Source organism: Euphorbia lathyris, chromosome 2 (assembly GCF_963576675.1).
Source record: "Euphorbia lathyris chromosome 2, ddEupLath1.1, whole genome shotgun sequence".
In the NCBI taxonomy this organism is placed as follows: domain Eukaryota; kingdom Viridiplantae; phylum Streptophyta; class Magnoliopsida; order Malpighiales; family Euphorbiaceae; genus Euphorbia; species Euphorbia lathyris.
Window position 1 is genome coordinate 59,132,558 of NC_088911.1, and position 27,498 is coordinate 59,160,055.

The 27,498-nt window shown below is 33.4% G+C and overlaps 2 protein-coding genes and 1 non-coding gene across 3 annotated transcripts; 1 reads left to right on the plus strand and 2 right to left on the minus strand.

Annotated features, from left to right (window-relative positions):
• Window positions 1–309: 309 nt before the first annotated feature.
• On the plus strand, window positions 310–416 carry LOC136221014 (small nucleolar RNA R71). The gene has a single exon (XR_010684807.1). It is a non-coding gene; the product is annotated as a small nucleolar RNA R71 (small nucleolar RNA).
• Window positions 417–9,340: 8,924 nt separating this feature from the next.
• LOC136218361 (NPL4-like protein 1) lies at window positions 9,341–11,869 on the minus strand. The gene is made up of 2 exons (XM_066005183.1): window positions 10,721–11,869; window positions 9,341–9,755 (listed from the first exon to the last, which is right to left on the minus strand). The coding sequence occupies exons 1-2, from the start codon at window positions 11,702–11,704 to the stop codon at window positions 9,504–9,506; spliced, it is 1,236 nt and encodes a 411-aa protein (XP_065861255.1). The 5' UTR covers window positions 11,705–11,869; the 3' UTR covers window positions 9,341–9,503.
• Window positions 11,870–24,755: 12,886 nt separating this feature from the next.
• On the minus strand, window positions 24,756–25,871 carry LOC136220746 (peroxidase 27-like). Its single transcript, XM_066008531.1, has 3 exons — window positions 25,677–25,871; window positions 25,247–25,604; window positions 24,756–25,162 (listed from the first exon to the last, which is right to left on the minus strand). Exons 1-3 carry the CDS (start codon window positions 25,869–25,871, stop codon window positions 24,756–24,758), a joined length of 960 nt encoding a protein of 319 aa, XP_065864603.1.
• Window positions 25,872–27,498: the final 1,627 nt, after the last annotated feature.

Consider the following 27,498-nt stretch of genomic DNA (forward strand, 5'->3'; position numbering starts at 1 on the left):
CCACAAAAATCACAAATGTCAATGAATGGTGGTTCGTTGTGGATCGAGGACACATTTATCTTGCCGAGCTGTCTAGCAAGCTGTTCTACCTGACTTGTCAATTTTGACACAACATCTTCATTTCCCGCTCTTTTTCCCTCACTTCTAGCAGAGTGCCAGTTATAACTTGTGCTCACTACTCTCTCAATAAGGTCGTACAAGGCCTGAGGTTCCAGATCTTCGGGATTTCCATTGGCAATAGATTCGATCTGGATCTTATAGATGTTGGTTACCCCATTGTAAAAGTTCTGCATCTGCATCCACATAAGAATGCCATGATTGGGTACTCTTCTTAGTAGTTCCTTATACCTTTCCCATGCTTCGGCTAGGGATTCATCTTCTTCTTGCACGAAATGGGAAACCTCGTTTCTGAGCTTAATGGCTTGTCGTGGTGGGAAATATTTCATTAATAACGCACCAGCCATTTCTTCGCAAGTGGTGATCGTTCCTGGTTGCAAGCAGTTTAACCAAGTCTTCGCTTTGTCCCTTAGGGAAAAAGGGAATAGCTTCAGTCTGATTACGTCGTCAGAAACGTCCCTGTTTGATCTGAACGTGTTGCACAGCGTGATGAATTTGAGAATATGCCCATTTGGATCTTTTGATTGGTATCCGTTGAACTGTACTGCGGCTTGTAACATTTGTATCATCGACGCTTTTACTTCGAACATATTGTTCCCCTCGTTTGGCAAGACGATACATGATGAATGTCCTTCCGTGGTTGGCCTTGAATAATCTCTGATTCGCATGACAGGAGGGTTGTTATTCTCCCCTTCTTCTTCTTGGTTTGGTTGAACTGGTTGTTCGGGTGGTACCCTTCCAGCCATTCTTCTCTCTCTTTGTCGTTCTCTTTGTCGTGCACGTCGAGCTCCTGCTCTGTTTCGTCTACACGTTCTCTCTAATTCGAGATCGATAGGAAAAACAGGAGGTCCAGCCCTGCGCATAAACTGATAAAGATTCCTTCTGACTGCACTATTTAACAAACAGATTAAAAACACCTTGTTTCACAGAAAAGTTCGTATAAACTTTGTTGCTTTCAATCCCCGGCAACGGCGCAAAAACTTGTTGTCCTCAGAATAGACTCTAGCAAGTGCACTAGATACAAGTAATAAAATGATAAGTCCAGTATCGTATCCACAGGGATTGAGAATCAAAGTTTACAAGAAATACTTTGTAGAACAGGGTGTGGTGTGTGTCAATTCTTTAATTTGAGAGGTGTTGTTCAAACATAAACAAGATCAAATCTTAAGTTGATTTCAAGGAGTACTTAATGATAAAAAGGCAGAATAGGTCAAGCACAACAGAACAGGTTACTTTCAGTCTCTAAACACCCTATTTATTCATGAATGACGTAAAGTGATGTCAAGGTCTCTGCTTTAATGCTCACTTAAGTCAACTCTCGTGTGTTCTTAAGATTCTAAGAGGTACTACAACTTTCAGCGTCCCTACAGTTGGTTCATTCTTGCATTACGATTGAAACATCATTTCTATTTAAGAAAACCCTTGATACAACCTCCTGACATCTCTGTTTCGAGGTTGAATGCTTGATAAATAGTTCCGTGAAGATGAAAGCAGTTTCCTATCATGCATCTAACACCAACATGCATGCCTTAAGCAATGGAGTTAAAAGTTTATCAAGCACAACATAATATATCACCATTCATTCATAAATAATATAATAGAAGACTTACATAACCGGCCCTAACTGGCCAAACCCATTCAAAATGACTACTCACTCATGGTAAAGAGTGAATAGCCTGAGTTAGTTCCACAGACCTCCATTGGAGGCGTCATCGTCCTAAGAGAGCTTCGACTCTCTTCAAAAGTTCTCCTAAAACTAATTGTCTTTCAAAATAAAAAGGTGGTCCTTTTCCTTCCCTCGACTACGTCTATATAAAGGAAGAAAAACGAACCATGCACCAAAATATTACAAAATAAGATTGTTTTCCTACAGCTACTAAAACTAGGGAATGATTAATTTAAGTTGACCCTTGAACATTCAAGGGGTGATCCATCTTTTTATCATGTTGCTTTCCTGCCTCCCTGCGTACTCTGCTCCTGCAACTGCTACCACGCCGCACCTGTCACTTGTTTAGTCGCTATCCTTCATCGGGTACACAGCGAAAATCCGCTGGTTCAAAGGGCGCTCAACTCCTTATGGTTTGTTGCAAAACAGGCTGTGTTATCGCCCATTTTGACTTGATCAATACAATCTGCATAAAACACTTATAAGACCATATATTTCGGAATATTTTGCCTGAAATGCACATAAAATGTTATTAAAATGCTGTTTAATTGTAGTCATATTCATGCCTAACAGTCACTCTCCCAGCCATAGACAAACAATGCCCTTTCCATTTAGCAAAGTGAGCAAGCACCCTATCCATCAAACTAGTCAGATGTCGTGTCTTTAGTAAACCAAAAAACAAAGGGACTCCAAGATAGCGAAATGGAACAAACCCTTGACGAATACCAATAATATCAACAAGATGATTGCCACGTCGAGAAGAAACAAAGGAGCCCAGAAATAATTCAGATTTGTTCCAACTAACACACTGACCCGAGATAGATCCATACAACTCAAATACACCCTTAATAACAGCTAGATTACCCGAAGAGGCCCTGCAGAAGAGAAGAATGTCATCAGCATAAAATAAATGAGTCGGAAACACCTTTGCAGAAGTATATTGCATTGGAGCAAGTCGCCCAGTATCCACGAGGTGAAGCAACCAACGGCTAAGAAACTCCTCGGCAATACCAAACAATATAGGAGACAGCGGATCGCCTTGTCGAACCCCTCTTGAACATCTGAAATATCCACTAATGGCTCCATTGTTCAAAATTGAAATCTGAGATGCAGATAAAACATTCAGAATCCAGTCTCTGAATTAAATAGAGAAACCAAAAGCGTCCATCACGACAAGTAAAAAATTCCAATTTAAAGTGTCAAAAGCTTTCCTGATATCAACCTTCAAGGCTAAGTTCCCTCCAAAACACTTTTTACGAAGCATATTAGTGCCTTCAAAAGAAAGCGAAATGCATTGGTGAATATTTCGTCCATGAATAAATGCAAATTGATTCTGAGAAACAATACGAGATGCAATAGAAGCGAGTTTATCAACCAAAATTTTTGCAATTATTTTAAAACTAAAGTTGCTCATTGCAATAGGCCTATACTGATCAAGAGATATCGCACCCTCCACCTTCGGGATAAGGACCATAATACTAGAGCACAGGCCATGATGTATCATACCACTCATAAAGAAGCTTTTGACAACAGCAAACACATCAGCACCAACAATATCCCAGAAAGACTGAAAAAAGACCCCAGAAAACCCATCAGGTCGAGGAGAACTACTGTTATCCATTGCAAAGACTGTCATACGAACTTCATTCATATCCGGGCAACGAGTAAGCAAATCATTATCCAAGTCAGAGACAAGATGTGGAACAACCTCATAAACTAGATCATAATTCTGCGGCAAGACCTCATCATTTTTAAAAAGACTTGAATAAAATTCAGCAATATAGTTAAAATTATACTATGTTATAAGATTAAATATGAATAGAAATATAATTTGCACATGATTTTTGAATACTGGTTGAACCCCGGTTAAACCTCAAACCCTTAACATTTTATCTTTTCCGGTTCTTTGATCGGTCCGGTTTTGACAACCATGATTTGTTCATGTGACAAAAAAACTTTTCGGATGAATGTTTAACGTTTCACTCCAAACCATAGGAAATATAGCATTGTATTAGGTTTATATAACTGAGCATTTAACATTTTCTCTGAAAATTACAACGTTAAAGAGCTTTTCATGAAAAGCTCGTTTTGAAGTTTTTCATGAACAACGTTTTGTAGTTATTTGTTATTGACAAAATTATCTTTCTTATTTCCATAAAATATGTTTCTTCTTTAACATATTTCTATTTCTATAACATAATTGCCGAAAAAATAAGGTTTTATTGCGTTTAATAAATTTTTTTATTTTTTTATTTAGATAAGTTTTAGAGAAAAGTACAAAAATAAATCTTGTGGTTACACCCATTTTCGAATAACACCTATATGGTTTAAAAGTTTGCAAAGTGGTACCATGTACTTCATTCCGTTAGCAAACACATACCAAATTGACTAACGGTGTTAAAAGTCAAAGGGAAAAGCGTTAATTTGGTCCTTATATTTATTTATTTTTATAAATTGACCCTCTTATTATCTAATTATCACAAACAAACCCCAAAATAGAAAAATAAAAATTAATTATACCATCTTCTCTATCTCTTTAATTTCTTATTTTGTTTTCTTCTCTCTCTTATCTCTTAATTTTTCTCTCTCTAACCAAACAAACACCCCGTTATTCTACCTCATTATCCCCTCTAAAACTCACCCATCTTGCTTGGCCAACTGAATTTGAATACGATTCTTATTTTACAATTGAGAATTCTAGCAACAATTCTGAATCAGTTATGTTTTTCAACCAATCATCCTCTGATATCTACTTGATGACACAAATGGAGAGAGCCTTATTACACTCCCATGGAAGAACGAGAATGTAGCACCTAGCATAGCTGCGAACTATTACCAAGCAACACTTGATTATACCGGAGTTTTCACTGTCTACACGTATCCTAAAGGAGCCATCGGTAATCAAAGCTGGTCAATTGTGCAGTACCTTCCTCAAGATATTTGTTCTGCTATAGGCGATAGGCTTGGAAGTGGTTCATGTGGATATAATAGCTACTGCAACATAATTGAAGGGAGGCCTACATGTAAATGCCCACCTGGGTACTTATTTATAAATGCAAATAACCAGTTTCGAGGATGCATACCGAATTTTCTTGTAGGATGTGGTGTTCAAGATGAATCTGGTAATCTAGAAGATTTATACGAACTTCAGTCAGTTCCGATTCAATCTGATTCAATTGATTTCAATACTTAATCTCAAAGGGACCAAATGATGAAATTTCAGTTCCTATCAGCTTTATTTCAAACAAATTTCACAAGCTGTTATTCTTAATCTGCACAGTAATGTGGCAGAAAGTTGAAATTAATTATAGATTTTAGTAGGAATCTGCTCCACAACCCCACCTTAATTCGCTTTAATTTGCGTTAATTGAAAACTAAAATAGTTATAAGACATACCTTTGTAGCTGCTACTGAATGAGCAACTTCGATTTCTTTGCAATCTTCAAGAAATGCAGGGATATACACAATGAGCATGAAGAAACGATATTAAGCAACCATTGGAAACTGATTTTCATAGGTTTTGATAGGATTAAGGGTTTGGAGAGGTTAGAATGAGAGAAGTTGCAAAGGTTAAAGAACAGATTTTATAAAATTTATTCTAAAGTGTTCAAATTTATCTCTAAATAATGAGGTGGAATAAAGGGGTGTTTGTTTGGTTAGAGAGAAAAATTAAGAGAGAAGAGAGAAGAAAAAAATAAGAAATTAAAGTGGTGGAGAAGATGGTATAATTGATTTTTTATTTTTTTATTTTGGGTTTTGTTTGTGATAATTAGATAATAAATGGGGTTAATTTATAAAATAAATAAATATAAGGACCAAATTAACTCTTTTTCTTTTGACTTTTAACACCGTTAGTCAATTTGGTATGTGTTTGCTAACGGAATGAACCTCAAGGTACCATTTTGCAAACTTTTAAACCACATGGTGTTGTTCGAAAACAGGTGTAACCACAAGGTTTATTTTTGTACTTTTTCCTAAGTTTTATTAATTTATGTAATACATTTTTTACTTTATAACTTATTTGTTGATTAATTTAAAATATATCCATACCACACAATTTAAATACTAACAACATCAGTTCAATATAATTTTACAAAACACTAAAACATCTAATAACAACGACAGCTCTTAGCTAACAGCTAAACCAAACATACCCTTAATTAAAGAATATCTTAATTATACAAGATACACTTGTCATTTATATAAAATTTATAGGTATAATAATCAAATAGTTAATTTTGTCAAACCTCAAACTCTAAAGCTTGTTTTTAACTCGAACTCTAAAGTTTGTTTTTAAAAATATATAAACTAATAAATTATTTACCCCGAAAACAATTTCAAGGGAAAAATACAAAAATAAACCTTGTGGTTACATCTGTTTTTTATTGTAACATTGTGGTTTAAAAATTTACAAAATGGTAACCTGAGGTCCATTCCATTAGTAAACACATACCAAATTGACTAACAGTGCTAAAAGTCAAAGAAAAAAGAGTTAATTTGATCATTATATTTATTTATTTTATAACTTAACACCCCTTATTATCTAATTATCACAAACGAACCCCAAAATTAAAAATAAAAATCAAATACATCTTCTCCATCCCTCTCAAATTTCTTATTTTTCTTGTTCGTTCTCTCTCTTCTCTCTCTTCTCTCCCTAAAAATACACTAATCAACTTCATAATCCCCCAAATCGTATTCGGTGCTTGATATACATTTTTAGCAGCGAGAACATGTTACCGATTCTAACAAAAACAGACAGGGCAAACACCAAAAACAATACAAATCGTAAATCTCGGCTTTAAAAGTCTATAAAGCAGTAAGAACCACAATCTTGAAGAAGAACTAACAGTATATTACATCAAAATAACTAAGAGAAAAAGAATCCGCGTAAAAATAAAAGTGCATGAACTATCATGATCCAACGCAGAAAATCGAAGAGAGTAAAATGAAAAAACAGAAAGCACTGAATCAAGCTCGAAAGAAACCCTCGTTTACAAAACAATATAAGGCATAGAGTGAAGGAGAGCAGAAACCGAACCTGCTCAGGAACACCGAGAGGAGAAGCTGTGATGTATGTAATTCTTAAATCATAAGAGACAAAGGGGTCAGCCGCAAAACAGAGGCTCGAAAACAGGGAAATGTGGATCAGAAAGAACAGGGAGAAGCGAAACTGAGCCATATATAAGAAAATGGAACTATATATTAAATGTACCGATGTATGAATTCGAAGTTCTGAGAATTCCTGTAGCGGCGATGGACGCTTGAATGGAAATTTTTACATATTCGAAATTTTTTTGAGTTGATTTTGTATTTTTAGGGAGAGAAAGGAGAGAAAGAAAAAAAAAATTAGAGAGAGATGGAGAAGAATATGTATTTGATTTTTATTTTTAATTTTAGGGTTTGGTTGTGATAATTAGATAATAAATGGTGCTAATTTATAAAATAAATAAATATAAGGACCAAATTAACTCTTTTCCCTTTGACTTTTAACACCGTTACTCAATTTGGTATGTGTTTGCTAACGGAATGAACATCAAGTTATCATTTTATAAATTTTTAAACTACAAGGCTGCAATCGAAAACAAGTATAACCACAAGATTTATTTTTGTATTTTTTCCTAATTTCAATTAAGAGTACAAAGTTTGATAAAATATCTCTAGTTGATTTAATACAGAAAATATCTTGTCCCTAAAAAATTATGGTATATATATAGAGGTGCCTTCTATATTTACTTTGTTTTTGACAAAATAAGTGTTACTTTATTTATTTTTTTTTACCATTAGATGATGGTGAAATTTGACAAAATAAGTTTATTCAAAGATGTCAAAAACAAAGTAAGGTTTACTTTATAAAAAAACAAAATAAGCATAGTGTAATCATATATATATATATATAAATTTCATCATTGATTCCATCAATTTTTGTGTTTTGAACTTAGCAAATTAACTTGCAAGCATAGATAATCTTATATAAACAAACATGTTGACATTCTCTAGGTAGGAGTTTGTTTGGTGTAGAAGATGAAACATGGGGAAAATTATAAAATTTGGTCCAATTTGACATATTTAACTCATTTACTCAATCTACTACATATTTAAATTGATTTTGTGTGACTTTTCCAAAATACCCTTAACCTTTCATCTCCCCCATTTTCCTTTCTCTTCCTAGGCGAACGGTTTCTCTTCCCCGTATGATTTCCAGACCTTTGATCTTCATCTCTTCCTTTATATTTCGCGAAATTTGCACCATTTCTCTATATCATCATGTCTTTCTGTTATTCCTCTCTTCATCTCTTGATTCTTCATATTCCTATTGCTAGAAAACGAAGCCATGGTTCTTCATCTTCATGTTTCTGCTCGTCTCTTGGTTTCTTTCTTCTTGTGCGGATTGAAGAAATCGTTATTCTACGTTATTTTCATCGTTTTTCCCAGTTTATCATATGGTTATTGACGATTTTAATGGTGAAAGGCGGAAAAAATGTAAGTATCTACTGTTTTCTCTTCATTTTTTTTAGAAAATCACTTCGTGTAATCTGGTTTCGCGAAGGTCTGCGAGGAGAAAGACCTGAAACATGACGATTTGACTTCGCAAAAACGGATTACACGGAGTCTGCGAAGAGAAAAGTTCATGATTTTTCGCGAAGTAAAATCATCATGTTTGTTCTCGCGGACTTCGCGAAATCATCGTTTCGTGAAGTAAGATCATCATCTTCCTTGCACATTTCTATTCGCATACTTCGCGAATCCTCTTTTCGTGAAGTCAAATCATCTTTTTCTATCTAACACGATTAAATTTTTCTGAAGGTGGTTGAATACATAACATCCCTTTCACGGTGTACCGGGATGCAGAGGAGATGACTTTCCTTCTGATACAGGAAGAAAATCTCATCAAGATTGGTCGCATTGACTTTGAAATGATTTGTTAAGAGTTTATTGTGGCAATCTTGTTATGGAACATGTGAAACATCCATCCCAAAAGGTCCGGACTTCCATTTCTCGTCCCAAAAGGTCTGAACTTTCAAAACACATCCCAAGGTCTGAACTTCCAAAACAGGGAGAAATTTCCATCAATATTAAGCACAATGACCTTAAAATGATTTGTTAGGAGTTTATTGCGTCAATCTGTTGTAAATTTTGATAATGTTATGATTTTAATGTTAGAATCCTTTATTGTTGTGCTTTTTTTTGTTATAAACCATTTTGCAAATTTTGTTAAAAACACGTCTTTTATCTTCACAGACTTCGCATATTGCGAAATCTGTGAATTAAAATCATATAATGAACCAAACATTATCTTTGCAGACCTCGCATATTGCGAAATCTGCGAATTAAAACGGGAGGAAAACAGACGGGACGTAAAATTACAAACATATTAAGGGTATTTTGGGAAAGTCACACAAACATAATCTAGATATGTAGTAGGTTGAATAAATGAGTTAAATATGTAAATGGGTCTCTCATTTGACCCAATTTTGTAATTTTTCCTATTGAGTATGATGATGCTGATGCAGCCATTTTATTCCTGTTAATCTCTGAAACTAGTGCAAATACCTCAGATCTAGAAATGGGAACACTATAAACATCAAATCAGATATCCTAAAACACTTAAATATGAAATTGATAAAGTGGCAAGTACATATAGACAGTGTATGAATTGAGTCAGAAGCAGAAATAAATGCAGATTGCTCCAGACCTAATCAGACAATGCAGAGTTTGATCAACAAGTAGTGGCCATGGATTCAATTAGGAGCTGGTACCCTTCTGGTACTGCTGTTTGTGTTTGAACATACTGTGCCAGTGCAGGAACATCCGAAACATCTAATAGCCTGCCCACAAACAGCAGCAGATGAAAATCCGCAATTCTTTTCACAAATGGAAGACTCTTTGTGCGGTCTAGATGATTCTTCAGTGCCCTTGTTGTCACTTGCACTATCCTGTTCTCTATCGGAAAGGATGACGTAAGAGGACCCTGCAACAATGCATTCAAATAAGTAACACATAATGAACAGCTCAGCTCATTCAAGCTCTGCAACATGCAAAGTACATTCAGTATTCTCAATTCTCAACCCAAGTGAATGCAATCAACTATACTATACAAGTTTGCTCGCCTTCCTATTGAAAATTACAACAAAAATGTCATTAGCTCAGTATTTGTAGCAGTATCATATGCAGGAAAATGTACTATGGATGCAGGTGAATTTCAATGCAAATCCAGAGAGCTGCAACCAACTTTATTAGACACGATCAAATAGCAACAAAACCTGTCTAGGTTAAGATGCATCCTGAAACATCATTATTGAATTATGATCCTATCTATACAGTTCTTAATGCAGAGATTGGATGCTTCTAAAGGCAGCAGTTGCTCATGTCAAGGGCCAATATCCAGCTTAATTTGCCCAAAGAACTTGATTTCTTCTCTACATGGCAGCTAAACATATTTGTGCTACATTTATGAATCCAATTCTGCTAATAGCACAATGACAATTTTCAACAACACAAATTTTGTCATGCATCAGCCTGTCATAATAAGGGCCAAATTTTTGTATGTGATTCCCAAACCAAGAAATGAACTCAAATAGTTGAACATGAACTGAGATGATCTTGGCTGTAAAACAATATAATCTACATACTGAAACAGAAGTTGCAAACTATCATTCCTAAAACTCATGTGTCTTTAGGAATGTAGAACTTATAACCCCCAAAAAACTATTAAATTCCAACTCATTCTAGGCATGCTCATGTTAATCATCTAGCCCTGAACTAATCTAAAAATAGGATATTATTAATAACAGTTGATTATCTCAATGAAAGTGGTATCTACCTCTATCTTAATCATCATTAATCTAAAACTACTTATCATCCTAAAGAACATCAAATAACCATGGACAGCAGAATTCAATTGCAAAAAGAGAAGCACAGAAAAGTAAAACATACCAGGTGATCCAAAATCTTGACGACGACCAAGAAAAAATCATTATCTACTTCCCTAACATCCTTAACTCCAACAACAACTTCCTTGTTCATTTTAGACAATTTAGGATCCATATCCTCTCCAATCTCAGTCTCAAACCACTTTTCCTTAAACAGTCTAATGCACATATCACTCATCTGAAAAGCCTCAAAATGAACATCGGCGCCCCCATCCTCATTCACTTCCAGCTTCACCAGCGCCGTTACCCACTCTTTCAACTCACTCTCGGCATGAAGTTCCGCTGCCTGGAGAACCTCACGGTTCGACAATGTATAGTCTTTTTTGTCCTGAGTAATAGTTTGAGTAAATATAAATCCCACTTTCCTCATCCCTAAACCAACTGCGATTGCATCCACCAGTTTCTCTTCCTGCGGATCCCTCAAAAGCATCAAATTTTCTTCTGTTCCCTGCTGCGGCGGCTCATATATAAAATCCACCTCCACTTTCCCCTCATCCGACACCGTTCCGTACATAAACCCACCCCTTTTCACCGCAAAAGCGAGCGTCTCATTAACATACTGCTGAAACGCATTAGCACTATCTCGATCAAAAGACACCGACTCACAATGAGGGCTTTCTTGTCTGCTAACTCGCATTTGTTTCGCAATCAGGTCGTCCATAGTCATCTTCCGGCCAAACGAACCCGCGGGCTGAACGGCAGGTCCGCGAATCGTCCTCTCTCCTTCGTAGGCCAAGAATATAATGGAGCCATGAGCGATGTTGAGAGCCGAAATAGGGATAGTAGGGTCAGACATGTCGGTGAAATTGAGGAGATCGGAAGGGGATTTGGATAAGAGGAGATTCTGGTTAGTAGATAGGGTTTGGTTATGGATTGGGATTTGAAGCTGGTTTTGGATGAGGGTTTTAAGCTGGGAGATGGTGATGTTAGGATTATCGAAGGAGACGCGCTCGAGGCCATCTCTGCTACGGATTCTGAGCATCATCATGTTGGTGGTGGAGATGGAGAGATGGAGAGATGGAGATGGAGATGGAGAAGCGAAGAGACTAGAAGAGAAATTAGGAGGGTTTTATGGAGAAAATTGAATACAAGTGGTTCCTAGAGTGCAGAGTAAGAGAAGTTATTGCTATGGAGTTTGCTTGATGAGGAAGACGAGAGGAGGACACGGAAATTATATTATTTTCTTTTCCTAGTGAATCAAGGAAACGATACCGTTTCCGATTGCGATTGGTATCTTGCTATTTGCTATTCTCGTAGATAGAATAGAAGGGTAAATTACACAGTGATCATAATTAATAAATTATTTATAACTGTGTCAGACTTTTAAATAAATTTATTTAAATGTCAAATAAATTTATTTAAATGTCATATTTGGTGGTTTTTTTAAAACTGTTTTTATTTCCTGCAACTGAATAACTGAAAATTTGATAAAAATAGAAATAAAATTATGATATTTTGATATTTTAAAATTTAAAATCATATAATGATAAAATACATAAAAGCGATTTTCATAATTGTAAATAGTTTTTAAAATATGAATTTCTGTGTAATTTTCTCTAGATAGAATTCCTTTTAAGCCCAATCTCTTGAACTTCGAATCGGATCCAAAATGAAGTTTTTTTTTATGTGTGCATGAGCCCTCTTATTACCTTAAGGGCTTGATTGGATGAAGGGTAGAGAATAGTTAATAAATGAATGGTAAAGAATGGTATGAAAAGGTAAGGAACGAGAAGGAAGGGGAATGAATGGTAATTTCTAACCCTTCCAAACCCACCAAATTGGAGGGTTGAAAATTGGATGAAATTTCTTAAAAAGAAACATTTTAAAACCCCTCCAAACTTTTACCCTTCTAATTTTTGTGTGTTCCAAACATGAATTTATAGAAACCCTTACTAACGCTTCTCCCTCTCAAACAAGGGTTTCTATCAACCCTTATTAACCTAACTAAACCCTCTATCCAATCAAGCCCTAAAGAGGGTAGAAAGATAAATGAACAGTGAAGTAAACAAATGAAATTTAACATCCATAATATATTAAATCTTTAAGTTTAACTAATTATAACAAATTAATTTAATTAGAACAAAAGTTATAGAGGAATTTCAGTATACATTTCAAAGCAATCATCAGTGGAGACTTCTGAACTCTGCCTGACACCCTTTCTTCATCATTATGGGTTATGTCTGTGTTCCAGCATCTCTACACACTTCTTGGATTCTTCTAAAGGATAACTATTGATGCTTTATAACTCTTAATATTTTCAAACTAATATGCTATACGGAAGTGAAACTTAAGTATTTAACAACTATGAATGTTAAAAGGGGGAGTTTAGAAATCCATGGATATAGGAGAGAAAGATAGAGTTTATTACTCAAAGCAAGTTATGTTTCATATATTAGATGTCTTCTCTTTATATAGGTACAATATCAAAGGATAAAATTACCAAAAGGAAGATTACATCATTACAAAAGTTAAAAGTACAAAATTTTAGACTACACTTGTCTAATTCTTCTTATCTTGCTCTTTCACCTCATGCTTTACATCTTGGCACATGTTTCTTCATATCTTCATGTCTTGACACATGTTGATCTTATTGCCACCTCACTCTTGGTTATTGCCACATCGTTCTTATTTTCCTTATACATTTTTATCTCTTTTTCTAAATAAATGGATCCTCCTCTTTTCCTTGATGGGCTTTTTCTTTGGGCCTTATAGAGTCAATATTCATGGGCTCAATTCTAATTAAACATGATTTCCTTGGTCCATATACGGATTCATAATGGGCCAATGTTTCTGAACTATGCTTATATTTCTTATCCATTAATTTTATATGCATTTATGTCAAAATCTGTTGACTTGTTTCATCACCTATTTCCATTAAATAATTGATAGTTATCATTTCTTCAACTTCTCCATGATTCGATCTAGCTATTATCGCAACCTTTTTTTATTTCTAATATAGTCTTCTAGTCTGCACTTGATCGTATGGATCCCATGTGCTCGTTTTTCTCCTAACCAAGATTTAAAATTTTCTAATTTGCATGGAATTTCCTATTGATGGTCCGAATTATCTACATCAATCTTAGTATTCCTACCAGTTTTAAAGATCTTAGCAATTATTCTAAGTCCATAGCAGCGTTAAAAATTTGAACACAAAATATTCCTCTCCCAAATCTTAATCTAAGTTCGTCAATAGATCTAGGTATTATAGATGGTAGTTTTGAAACACTATTAAGGTTCTCATCAGTCATGACTTTGTCCAGAAATCCATATCTAAATAGTTTCTGAACAACATTTGGACTGCAGTCTTTTGAGCATATATACCTAGGGTATTTAGTCATTTTAATGGTTCTATATACGGTTTGACTCTTCTTATATGTAAAAAATTTCATAATATTCTTATATGCTTCTGTCATTTCTGGAGGAAATTGTAACACCTGAGAGGTTGTGATTTCTGATGACTTCTAATTAATCAGCTTAGAATGGTTCAGGGTGGTGGCTCATGAGAATCCACTCGATGAAGTTGGTATATCAATTGGCTTCTTATGAAGATCTCCTAACAAATCATAAGACGGTCTAGGAGTCATGGTTCTTATATTCTGATTATTCTGAGACTGGAGTTTCTTGAGTTCTTCCTCAAGGTTGTCCAGAAAGTTCTCATGATTTCTAATCATTGCCAGCATCTGGCGGTTCTGATTTCTGATATTCTCTGGAAGATTGTCTCCATTCATGCTCAAAAAATCAGCTAAGATATTTCGTTTTCCAGAAATAGGCTTAACAACAAAATTATAGCAATTGAAAAAACTCTGCCAATGCCTTCTTTTGTTAAGTTCTGGTATGGGATCTATTTTATTTCTGATAAATGCTCTTACTTGTGTATTATTTGTTCTTATTATAAATTCTATGGGTAACAAATGATATCTAAAGCCTTTAATTCCATTTTTAACAGCTAGTGATTCTTTTTCATTAATATGATAAATGATATCTAAAGCCTTTAATTCCATTTTTAACAGCTAGTGATTCTTTTTCATTAATATGATAATTTTTCTCTGATGGTTTCCAAGTTCCTGATCTATAGCCACATATTAAAGGAGTTTCTTTGTCGATATCTTCTTTTCTATATGCTATGAGGATTGCTCCCCATCCGATATCACTAGCATCTGTATATAATTCTAATTGATCATTATCTTTAGGTAGTCTCAATTTTGGAAGAACTTTTACTGCTTCTTTTATTTTTCTTATAGTATCAGTATGAGTTGTCGTCCATTCAAATGATTTATGTTTCTTAATTAACTCTTGCAAGTGTTGTCGTAATTTTGGTAAGTCTTTTATATAATCTAATGCATAATTTATTATTCCTAAAAATTGTTGGACTTCTTTCTTAGTATCTAATTTTTCTTTAAAATTTTCGATTCTAGTTATTATATGATCTTGTAGTTGTAATCCTTCACTATCTATTATATATCTTAAATATTCTATTTTATTTTTAAAGATTTTTTATTTCTTTTCGGATAAAAGGATTCCATGTTGTCTTACCGTTTTTATAAATGCATCTAGGTGTTGTCAATGGTCTGCTATATTATTATTGTAGATTAATATATCATCTACATAAACTACACATAATTCATTTAATTTTTTAAATATCGTATCCATTCTTCGTTGAAATATCTGGGGTGAATTTTTGAAACCAAAAGGTAACACAATCCATTCATAATGTCCTTGTGGTGCATTAAATGCTGTTAAAGGTCTTGATTCTTTAGTAAGTTTAATTTGCCAAAATCCACTTTTACAATCAAATTTACTGAACCACTTTTTTCCTAATAATCTATTAATTAAATTTATCTTATAATGTAAAAAATATCCATCAAAAATCATTTTCTTATTTAGTTCTCTATAATCTATTACCATTCTCGCTTTGCCTCTCTTTTGTTCGCTATGTTTTCTTACTAAGAATTCTGGGCTTCTATGAGGGCTTTTACTTTTTTGAATTAATTTTAAGTCTAATAATTCTTTTATTTGTATTTCAAATTCCTTTTGATCACCAGGACTATATTTGATTGGTCTGGTTCTAACAACATCATTAGGGTTTATGAGTTCTATCTTAGCATATATATTTTCTTTTTCCCACAAGGTTATGGGGTTTTCTCCAAAGTTTATTTTTAAATGGTCTAAATATTTCTGTTTTAAAAGTTCTACATTAATATCTATGTTTGTTTTGATATTACGTATTGTTAGTGGATATAAAGATAGGACTCGCTTAAGGATAATCCATTTATTACAAGGAGTTAAAACACTTATTGTTTCAGGTTTTATAAGCTAGATTTTAAAGAAATCTAGGAAATTATTTTCTAATAATATATGTTGTTTCATATTATTTTCTTGATAAATTATGGATAACCTAAATATTGTCTTATTAAGTATTAATCTCATATTTTCGGCTATAATATCTAATTCTTTAACTTGTTCATTAAATCCTGTAACTCTGACCTTATGACCTTTAGATCTTTTCCATTTATGAGAAACTAATACATCTTGCTTAGCTAAACATATACCAGCTCCACTATCTATAAATATACGGCGTTTTATAGTCTTATTAGGTTTATATTCTACTGGTGCTTCTACATATATGGCTACCATTAGTTATCAGTTTCACTATCTTCATATTCTATTGGTTCTAATTCCGAGTTATCATCTTCTATTTCAGTAATATAAAATTCATCTTCTTTATGCCATTTATATCACTTGCTCTTATTTGTTCTAGACTCATTATAAATTCTGTTGTTCCTATATATTTTACACCTTTTTGTTTTGATTTAGGACATTTATTAGCATAATGTCCTTTCTCATTACAGTTCCAACATTTACATTCTGTAAACTTAGTATTTTTATCCCTTAGCGGTCTTTCTCGTCTTTTCCTAAACTTTCATTTATATTTAAATCTGTTCCTATTTTCTGGATTATTTTTATATCATCTGAATCTTTTTCGTCGAAATCGTCCATAATCATACTTTTTAGTATAAGACTTCTTATATGTAGGATTATTTCTATAATTGCGATTAGGATTATATCGTCTATATTTTCTTCTAATTTTATCATCACAACCAAAAACTAACCGCTTTTCAGTGAATCCACATATTTCACGTAATCCTAGTTTCTTATCCTTTTTAACCTTTTGTTGAACTCTATATTCTTCACATTTTCTCATAAGATAAGCTCGTAGCACTCTAATTCTTTCTCCTAATGTATTTTCTTTTGGTTCTAATTGAGTATATTCTTTTGAAACTTCTTGTTATATGGGTTTGGTAAGTGGTCATAATATAATTGTTGATATATCAATCCTTCTTGTGGTAAGAATCTAGCTTCATAAAAGAACTTAGTAAAACTGATAGTATATTCTGGTAATTTACTAATTTTACAACATTTCATGTTATTCAAATTCATTATTATTTCAGCTTTTTTTTCAGCAAATACTGTTTCTCTAGCCACTAACCATCTTTCTCCTAAAAATTCTCTTTTTAATACCATATCAAATAATAATAACATTGATTTCCAATCATGAGCACAAGCTTCTATTTGTGGTCTTAACCGATGAGTTATTGATTCCATCCAAAATCCTACTTTTCCTATCATTGTTTTAGATATTAGGTCATACATATAATCTAAATTTTCAATATGAGATGAATTCATTAAGGTTATATACATTCCTAAATTCCAATCATTTATTCGTCTACTTATTTCTTGTTTTGGGGTCTATCATTTCTTCTTCTGGATAATTATCGGCATCTTCGTTTACTATATTTTCTGATCCTATATCTGATTCTTCATACCTAGTGTATTCGTTATTTTCTATATCACTTTCTGGTTCTTCTTCTATTATTGCATTAATGTTTTTCATTTCTTCTAATGCTTTCATTATCTGATAATTTTCTTCTATTAATTTTGTTTCATCTTTAGTTTCTTCTATGTATCCAATGATTTTTAGTTTATTTTCACTCTGATTATCTGAACTATCGGAACTATCACTACTACTATTACTGGTGTGAATATTTTTCCCTTTTACTTCTTTAACCATTATTATTAAGACTCTTACTTCTTCCTTTAACTCTTTTAATTCATCTTTAATGTGGATTAACTGTGTTTTTGTTTGTTTTAGTTCTAACTTTGTTTCTTTTAATTCTTTTTAGTGTGTTTAAACTTATGTTTATATTTTTTTATATTTTTTGACCCATTCTGTATTCGAATTTATGACTAATTTTATATTTTCTTTTTGCATGTCTTTTATTTCTTGATTTTGTTTTTCTATTTTTAGTTGAAGATATTCTACTTCGGTGTTTACGTCTATATTGGATGTTTTCGCATCATGTTCTTTGAGTTTTCTATTTTTTAGCGGTTCATACTTTTATCTTTCTTTTTCAATAATTTCTCAGGCGTGATTTTTAAGAAATGTTATTACACTATGTTCTTGTCATTAGAATTGTCCTTTTTTGTGTAAATGTGTTAAAAGATCTAAGGTTTTATTTACTTTTTCAGGGATTTTAGGTTTTATTTCACTTATATCCATCATTATGGGTTTCTTGCTTCGTCTCCAAGCATCTATTGGTACTATTTCTGGAGTTTTAGTCTGTGTTATAGTAACGTTTAGATTTTCTCCTAAGGTAATGCTAGAGCTTTCTTCTAAGGGTCTCTTTCTTTTGTCGATATTTGCTACTAACATGTTTAATTTTTCCAAAATTATCTTAAACGTTGGTATTTCCAATGTATTCAATAATTTTGTTAATTCCTGTGTTATCATTTCTTGGATTTGAATCTGATTTTCTTGTATTAAACTAAGAGTATCATTCAATTGTTCTTTTACTACAATTTCTATCCATATTTGGTCCAATTTTTTGTTAGGATCGCTCATCTTTGTAAATTCTTTTTATCCATCCGTCTTCAAGTTTGATCCATTCTTTCTTAGGTTTCTCTAATAAAGATTTTAATTGTTTGATCTCACATTCTAATCGTTGTTGTTTAGATTCAATTTCTAAATATTTTAGTTCAGATTCTATTATTGTTTCCGCCATAATAGTTTTTATTATTTGTAATTTTCTTTTTTTTATCAAGTTGTTGTCGTATGTTCATATTTTTATTTATATACTGTATTTTGTTTTGGTCTTCTATCGTAATTTTTTCATTATTTATCTTATATTTTATTTTATTTAAAAAGTCGTATCCTAATAATAGTGCATATGTACTATCATATTCTGTTACTCCTACAATTATCTCATATTCTAGATCTTGAATTTTAAATCTAATTCTTATGCTTCTAGTTATGATTATTTCTCTAGTACTATTCGACAATTATAAGTTTGTGGTTCTATTAGTTCATATTTATTTTCATTTATTTTGCTAATATGTACTAAACTTTTAGTTCCAGTATTAATTTCAGCTATACATTCAGTTGATAGGAGCTCATTAAATAATATTACTTTTATTCGTAACTTATCTTCATAATATGTATGTAATAAATCTAAGGTTCTCGGTTGTCTTATTATTTATTTCTTAAAACTTAACCTTCTTCCTTCTATCTTAGGTAATAATTTTTGGATTGGTTGTATTTTTCTACAATTAAAATATATACATATTTCTTCTGGGATTGTTATTAGTGAGTTTTCTTTATGTTCTAGTGGTTCTAATATTTCATGGTATAATTTTGGTACTAATATATCCCTATATTTTGTTTTCTTATATGATGATTACCTGTAAGGGCATATATCATTTTTGTTTCTATACTAATTACTTTACTTCCTGGGGGCATTCTTATTCCTTCGAATTTATAATATAGAGTTAAAGCTAAATATTTATGTTTATCTTTTAATGATACACTAAAATCTGGTTGAATTGTGAATTTAAGTTTCTGATAAATTAAATTTCCTCTTACTAATGGTATTAAGGCATCTTGTATATTATCTAATAATGAGGGTTTTCTATATAAAAAAACATAATTAAATATAAAATTATAATTTTTTATTAAAAGAAAACTCATGTATTACATAAAATCATAATACAAGGTTTAAACAATGAAATCTGGAGGACTAGTATGCCACTTCATCAGTCCTGGCATATAATAAGATGCCCTTGCAAGTTCATGGGCAACACTATTCGCAGAACGACGAGCAAAAATGATACTAATGAATCAACCTATTACAATCATCAATAACAATGTCGTAATAAGACTTGAAGGCATGTTGATTAAAATTTAAAACCACCATCTTTGCATCAGTTTCAATAAGACAGTCGTCCATACCCTTTCTGTTGAGCCAAGTTAGAGCTTCCTGAATGCTCATAGCTCGCACAAGTGTGGAAAAAGCTCCACAAAACTTGTCGTTGCAGTCCCGTAGCATCGCCCTTAAAACCAGAAGACCTGACCCCGAGATAATAGAGGCATCCACATTCAGTTTAAAGCAAGCTAGAGGATGTCGTAACCAGCAAATCGCACCCCGAGCAGACCCTGCCCCACCTGGAACAACCTGGGAACCAACATTCATCCCCTTTGATTGAGTATCCTGCCACTCTTTCAACCCAATGCACCCTAGACGAAAACAAACATCTACATAATTCCTTGAATTATTCCAAATAGAATTGTTTCTATTCAACTACATATTCCACACAACCATAGCCTACAAAGATCAATTCTCAGCACTAAAATTCGTAAGAATGAATGCCAACCAATCTTTAAAGTAAAGAAAATCGCCACCCAATACTCTACCCAAACAGACTGAGCATGAATGCAATCTCGAATACAGTCTCCCATACAACACCAAGAGAGGTTAGAAGACGAAGACAACATCCTTAGAAGATTTCAAGAATCAACACGCTTTGATCTTCCAGGGAAACCGTAGCACCCTGTAAATCTCCATGTTTGATTCACACAAAGGTGTATCTCTACATCAATAAAATTGCGGCTGGAATCCCTAATATTCACTATCCTCTCTTCAATCCAAATAAGGGTCAGGTATGTGTTGGTCCCTTGTGAGATAGAATCTAGTTCCAAAGGGAGGGTGAATGGAACTATTAATGAATTTAAAACTTTATAAAATTTCTCACAATTAATTCAATAGCACAAGGCTGCTCGGAATCATAGGCAAACTTTGTTTGTTGTATTCAACAGGAACAAAGCTTGATTCTGCTTCTGAACGTTATGCACTAAGCCACACAACTGGGGTAGCCTCTGTGTGACTTGATTAAATACACTATTGAGTACAATAGTCAGAAGTGCAAGTTATATAATTTTAAGCACAGAAGCAAGCAATATAAATATATCAAAAGGAAAGGGTTAGAGAAATTGTTACGCAGTGATTTATATTGGTTTGGCCTCCTGCCTACATCCAGTCCCCATAATACCTTCTTCCAGGTTTTAATCCACCAATGAACTTTTTCCAATAGGTAGAGCATAAACCCTTACAATAGATACAAAGGCTCTGTAAAGTACATTCCTTTACACTCAACACTCAGCTATCTATCTACCTCTCTTGCTGTTCACTTATAACCGAAGCAAACAGAAGAGCTTCTGAACTTTTCTAAGTTATTAATGGTTTTGTTCTTACTCATAACATAATTAAAGAACTTAGAGTTATTACACAAATGAATACAATGAGTGTGTATAGATTTTTGATTTGCTTTTTGGAACTTCAATAATGATTCTCTCTTGAATTCAACGTTAATGATCAAGTGCAAATGAAGCAATTGATGGGGCTTTTATAGTGACACTTTGAGACTGATTATTTCGAAATTCAAAATAACCGTTGGAGGGAAATGACTCTTCTATCACTTTCATCCTCAGTAGCCAGTGTACTTAGCCAATAGTTATTCTGCTTTTTTCTGTTCTATCTTCGAGATGCCACGCTTCTGAATCTAGACAGAGGCAGTCTGACTGTGTAGCCAAATGAGGCAAAGATTCCAAGTTGACCAGGGGACAAGCTGTTTGAAGCTTCTACTTCTTTCCTTATTTGGTGATGCATATGTTAAAGGTCCAGAGTCAATGTTGATCTTGTCTCTTGTGCCTTTATCTTATGTCTTCCGGAATCATTCTTTATTTAGGCATGGCTTTTAACTTCTGGATCCTTCTAGCTATTGGGTTGAAGTTCATCTTTGGGCCTTTGATCCATTCTTAAGGCCTTTGATTATTTCTTTCTTAAATACACTTAACAAACGCCTTAGTCCAAATAAATCAACATTTAATTTTAATGTGTTATTAATTTTGGGAATATTAATTTCTTTAATTTTTTTGTCATAATTAAAATTAGTATGAAAATTATGTTTCAACAAATTCCCCCATTTTGATGTTGGAAAAAAATCAGAGGTTAAGAACAATATGATTAATCTCCCCCATAATAGTTGGACTTACTTTGCTTCTGGATTCTCCCCCATAAGGTTTGAGCTACTAAAAAGAATTTTACTTAAGATTGAAAAGATGTTAGACATCATAAGTTCAATAGTAAAATTAAGTTCAAAGTCAGAAGCATGGTAATCATAGCGAAATATATCAAGGGAATAGAATGTCATAATGATACTGAGTTATGGTCCTTGACAAGGAATCAAAGTTACATTAATAGGATATTAGAGTTAAGTAGTAACGTCCTTAGTATTATTTATGTATCAGAGCATTTTATGTCTCGGAGCATCTTTTATATCGGAGCATCTGAGTTCAAGTACTCAGGGCGTTTGTTCAGTGATTTATTTTTGTTTAAGTGTTGGTTGATCAGAGCTGGTAGATTATAAGTGTGAAAGTTATTAAGTCAGAATGAAAGACATATATTAGAAGCAAGTAATAAGATAGAAGCAATATTGGAAAAGATAAGAGTATATATAAACATCTCAACATACAACAGATACGACTTAATAGTCTATAAGCACAAAAGAAAGCTAAGCATACAAGTTCATATCTACTTAGGTGGTTTAAGGTTCACTTGAACTACATTAGACTTTCTAGTTTTTGATGGATGTTGTTGCTGAGTTGTTGCTACTGAAGCTTATCCCCTAGAGGTTGCGGCATTGTCTTGTTTGGCTTTTTGTTCAGCCTCAGAGGTTTTCTCCCCCTTTTTGTGAGCATCAGTGATGAGGAAGGAACAAGGAGGATGGCCATGTCTAGCAACGCTTCTGGAGTTGAGTTGTTCAGTATATGTCTGAGGTCAGAACATTGAAAATTACAGGACCAGTACGAGCAAATTCTGTAGGCACAGAACCAGTGTTGCACATGTTTTTGATGAGAAATTTGAAGGCTTTGGAGCTCCAAACAACAACGATAGTCATATATACGTCCTGTCAAACAACAACTATAATCATATATACGTCATGTCATCTGATGATTATGTACCTTTTTAATTAAAATCACATTTTTTAGGATAACAAACATGTGTCATCATAATGCCACGTGTAATTTGAGGTTGTTTGCATTTTAGCTTTCAGATGATAAAATTTTAAAATAGTGTCGCGAAAAACATTCAGATGACACGTAAACAAATGTTTGTCATATATCTTGTGTCATGTAAAAGGTAAAATGGCATAGTGTAGCTGCCAACATCACACTAGTGCACTTGAATTCTTTGGTCAACTATTTTAGCACCAATTGAGAATCTCTCGTAAAAATGGCCTCCTTTGAACATAAGTCTTTCAATATCTCCAGTCCAGTAATGAAAGCTTCATATTATATTAGATTGTTAGTGCAATCAAAATCCAAATAAAAAACAAAGTTGTTTTAGTATTAGAGGGAGAAATGATTACAACATGTGCACCTATCCCTTTATCTGTACTCGAACCATCAAACTTCACATCTCTTACTCTTAACTTATATCAACACCTGCACCTATTCTTGCTTCTTATCTCTTAATTCGCATATTATCTCATTTCACTAGATTCTATTCTTTTTCAAGAAGTTCACCCTCAGCTGAATTCAGATATATGGGTGGACCTGCATGGTTTGGGAGTGCCTCTATATGACTCCCGAATCATCTCAGACATTGAGCGTTTAGCTACCTCATAGGTCAATAAGCAAAAACATTTTTGTAAGGAGGTAGAGAACAATATTGAAAATTCTTGCAACAGATGCTCTTTGTAAGTCTATTTTGTCTTTCGTCTTCATTCTTTTGAATATCCTTTACCAAATATAACTTTCTTTATTGATACATGCTCTTCCTTATGCTAAGGTGGCAAGGGGACATATATGTTTCCATGAAGAATATGGTTGCTGAGTTGGAGAAAGAAGCTAAGAGATGGAAAGAGGACGAGGGATGCCTTACTTAAGATTTAAAAGGGTGTTAGATTTGAAGGTGCCCAAGGTTCGAGCCAAAAGGGAGGCGTATGACCAAATATTAGCTGATGTGACCTGCATGAGTGCTGAATTGACAAAGGCAAAGAAGCTTCATGTTATCAATTTTGGATGACATTACTAGTTTTGCTTGTATTTATTAATGATTCAAACACATTGTATTTATTTATAAAATTGTAAAACCACCTGGACCGTGTTTATATTTTCATCAAATCATATTTTTTTTACATTTCCCCATTTTGTATTTAGTAGCATCCTTTATGTAGTAGTATAAATTAAGTATTGAGATACTCTGAAGTTCAGTTTCAAAAGGTTATGTTGTGATATGGATCATTAATTACAAAATTAATACTAGTTAAAAATTTAATTGCTAATTAAATTTCATAAATTAATTATTTATTTATTAAGTAATTAAAATGTCAATTGTTGATTTTTTAATTAATAATGTAGATTTATTAAATATAATCCAATGGTGAAAATACACCAAGTAATGGTTACTTTGTCAAAAACAAAGTAACCATAGAAAGCATCCAAGTTGAAACCCAACATAATAATAATAATAATAATAATAATAATAAGACACAAATCCATAAATTAAATACTCAAACTCATATAATTACCTAATAACATATTCAATCCATAGTGATAAATAAAGTTTTATTAAGCAACAATAAAAAAAATTAATTGAGAGAAAAAAGAAGGGAAATAATCATAGTCTTACATAAACCTTGGGAAATCATGAATTAATAAGATTGCATTTGTTCCTGATTTCTCCTTGAGTGCCAGTAAGAACCTGAATAGCTCCCATTCTGACCATTGACTGTGCGAATTCAGTGAAGAATTTAGCTGAATTGGTTAATTCTCCCACTATATTTCTAGAAATTTTGGTGGTTAGAAGGGTAGCATCAGATTGCAATAGACCCTTGTTCTGTTTTAGTATAACGTAGTAGTCCTTGTCAAAGGTTAAGGGGGTTCGAGGATCCAAGTCAACAGTAGTGGTAGTATCAGTTAGGGTTTGGCATTTGGTCTTAAGGAAAGCAGCATATTTTGCATCTAATGAAGGGTCTTGGTCTCCCCTCCCTGTGAAATTGTATAGCCTGTTGCTGAACACGTTGCAGTGTGCTACTCCTATGCTGTGTCCGCCTGTTCATTCATAGTATAGTATAGTAATTTTATTATGATCCGGGTCCATTGAATATTAATTAATTATAAAAGTATAGAATATACCTGACAAAACGACAAGATCATGAACGGTGAGTTTCTTGTTCTTGAAATCTTGTAAAAGGGTGGAGAAGTTGGAGAAGGGCGAAGGAATATTACCGAATACCTCTGAAGCAAGTGATATTTTACCATCTCTTCTTCCGGTTAGCACTTTCCACAATGGTTTTTTCCCCATGAAAGAAACAGAGTCCCTAGCAGCCAACGCCAATATGTCAGCACAAGAAACTATTCCAGGGCATGCCTTCTCAACTGCTGATTTAATATCCTCAATGACATCAAATCCAGTCAAACTTAGGTTTGGAATTGAATCTTTCTCTGCAATACTGTTCGTTGTTGAATCTATTAAAACCGAACCATCGCATCCCTGAAATTCAACATCAATTTTAAAAACATATATATGTATGCATGGAGAAATAGTATTAGTATAAATACGTACCCTAACAAAACAGTCATGAAAATGCATTCTCAAAAACTTAGCAGGCAAGACGGGATTGGTTGCCACGTGGCTCCATGTTATGTTTCTAATGATATCTTCAGCTTGGGGACATGTTTTTCGATAGAAATGCTTCCTCAGGTTACCTCCTTCACAAACCCCAATCACCAACACTAATACTAGTAATAAAGCCTTCATGTTTCTGTTTCTGTTTCTGTTTCTGTTAAAATGAACACAAGTGCTTCTTCCTTTTATACTTGTGTGTGGTGTGGTGCCAGCTTTCCATCAATTATTCTCTGAAAATTTCAATCATTTGTTTATTTCCACACCATAACCATTACTACTTTTTCAGCCTAATCATGAGTTGTATTAATTTCAATTCAATATATACATATCCGATAAATGATTCATCCTAATTCATATTCAAGTATTCTACTGCTTTACAGTTTCTTCTACCTCGTTAAAAGGCAAAACTTGAAACCCTATAATACTCATTCATTGCTTGCATGTTCTGTCACAAATTCATTTTATAATTAATGAGAATGTTGACCTTACTAAAATATTCTCCCAAATTATCAACAAATATAAGTCAAACTGGCACATGGAATATTCTTTCATTTCTTAACGGTTTTATAAGCAGCAAAATTATATTTATACAAATTAATATGTCCCGGAATTTCAGCACTAAACTATTGCCTTTAGTCGGTGCCTACCTATATATATATATATATATATATATATATATATATATATTATGATATTTTATGTGAATTTCCGTTATATAGGTCTTCAAAGTTACTTGCCATCCGAATGCTTTCATATAAAATTTGGAAGATGTCGGTTAAAGACAGTCAAAACACGATAAAACAATGAAAACTCCTCTTAATCATTTATTGATAGTCTCTAATAGAATTTTAGGATGTTATTTTCCTATTAGAGGATTCATATCCCAATAGGAGGCCTCCCCTGTATCACATTTTTTTGGTTGTGTTCACATTGAACCTAGACGTATGTCTTTTCACCTTCATTCGTGGTCAATTATCTGAATCCCAATCAAGTGACAATGAGACATTCAGATGATCGCTTATTAGTTATTGTTCGTATCCTTGACACACGGTCTAGCTATACATGGACATTCCTTCATCGATCTTATTATCAGAATTCATGTCGGGCGATTCTAAGACATCCGGCCAAAACCTCCCACTGAAGTTTCAAGAATAACATTCGTGTAAGGTACATTGTCGTTGCATACCCTAATTTTGTACTCTATAGTACCATTCTCCTTTCGCTTTGCTAACTTAAACATCTGAATGTGGATCTTTCTATCTTATCTCAACCACAAGAAGTGTTGAAAGTAGTTGGTTTGAGTTAGGATTTGTCTGTTAGAATAAGATCCTATTGTTTAGGATAATTTGATTTTGAATTTTCTGTTTTGCTGTTACCCAAATCACGTTGTGTATTTGGTTCCTATTTTTTCTCTGTTTCAGTTTTCTGTATGGCTATATAAGCCTTTGGTATTTATTAATAAAGCTCAGATGATTGAGTCAAGTGAATTCTCTTCTATTTGTCTCTACAATTGGTATCAGAGCCTAACCAGGGCCTGATCGTTGAAAATTGAGTGTGTGAGGTTAGGAACTGCAGTATCCTAACGTAAGGAGAGTGAAAACACCTTTGAGTGAAACACATGTGTGTGAAACATTGAGAGATGGCAACAGAAGCAAATGCTAGCTTTGTTCAAGCCAACATTCCTAGGTTTGATGGAGATTATGATCACTGGAGCATGCTGATGGAGAATTTCCTAAGATCAAAGGAGTACTGGAATCTC

Bases quoted from the DNA above. Each gene is read 5' to 3' on its own strand.
- LOC136218361 (XM_066005183.1), bottom strand. From the start codon at position 11,704: ATGATGATGCTCAGAATCCGTAGCAGAGATGGCCTCGAGCGCGTCTCC. The intron at 9,756-10,720 runs GTATGTTTTACT...GCATTGTTGCAG, and splicing joins TCAAGATTTTGGATCACCTG to GGTCCTCTTACGTCATCCTT.
- LOC136220746 (XM_066008531.1), bottom strand. From the start codon at position 25,871: ATGAAGGCTTTATTACTAGTATTAGTGTTGGTGATTGGGGTTTGTGAA. The intron at 25,605-25,676 runs GTACGTATTTAT...GTTGAATTTCAG, and splicing joins TTCATGACTGTTTTGTTAGG to GGATGCGATGGTTCGGTTTT. The intron at 25,163-25,246 runs GTATATTCTATA...ATGAATGAACAG, and splicing joins TGATCTTGTCGTTTTGTCAG to GCGGACACAGCATAGGAGTA.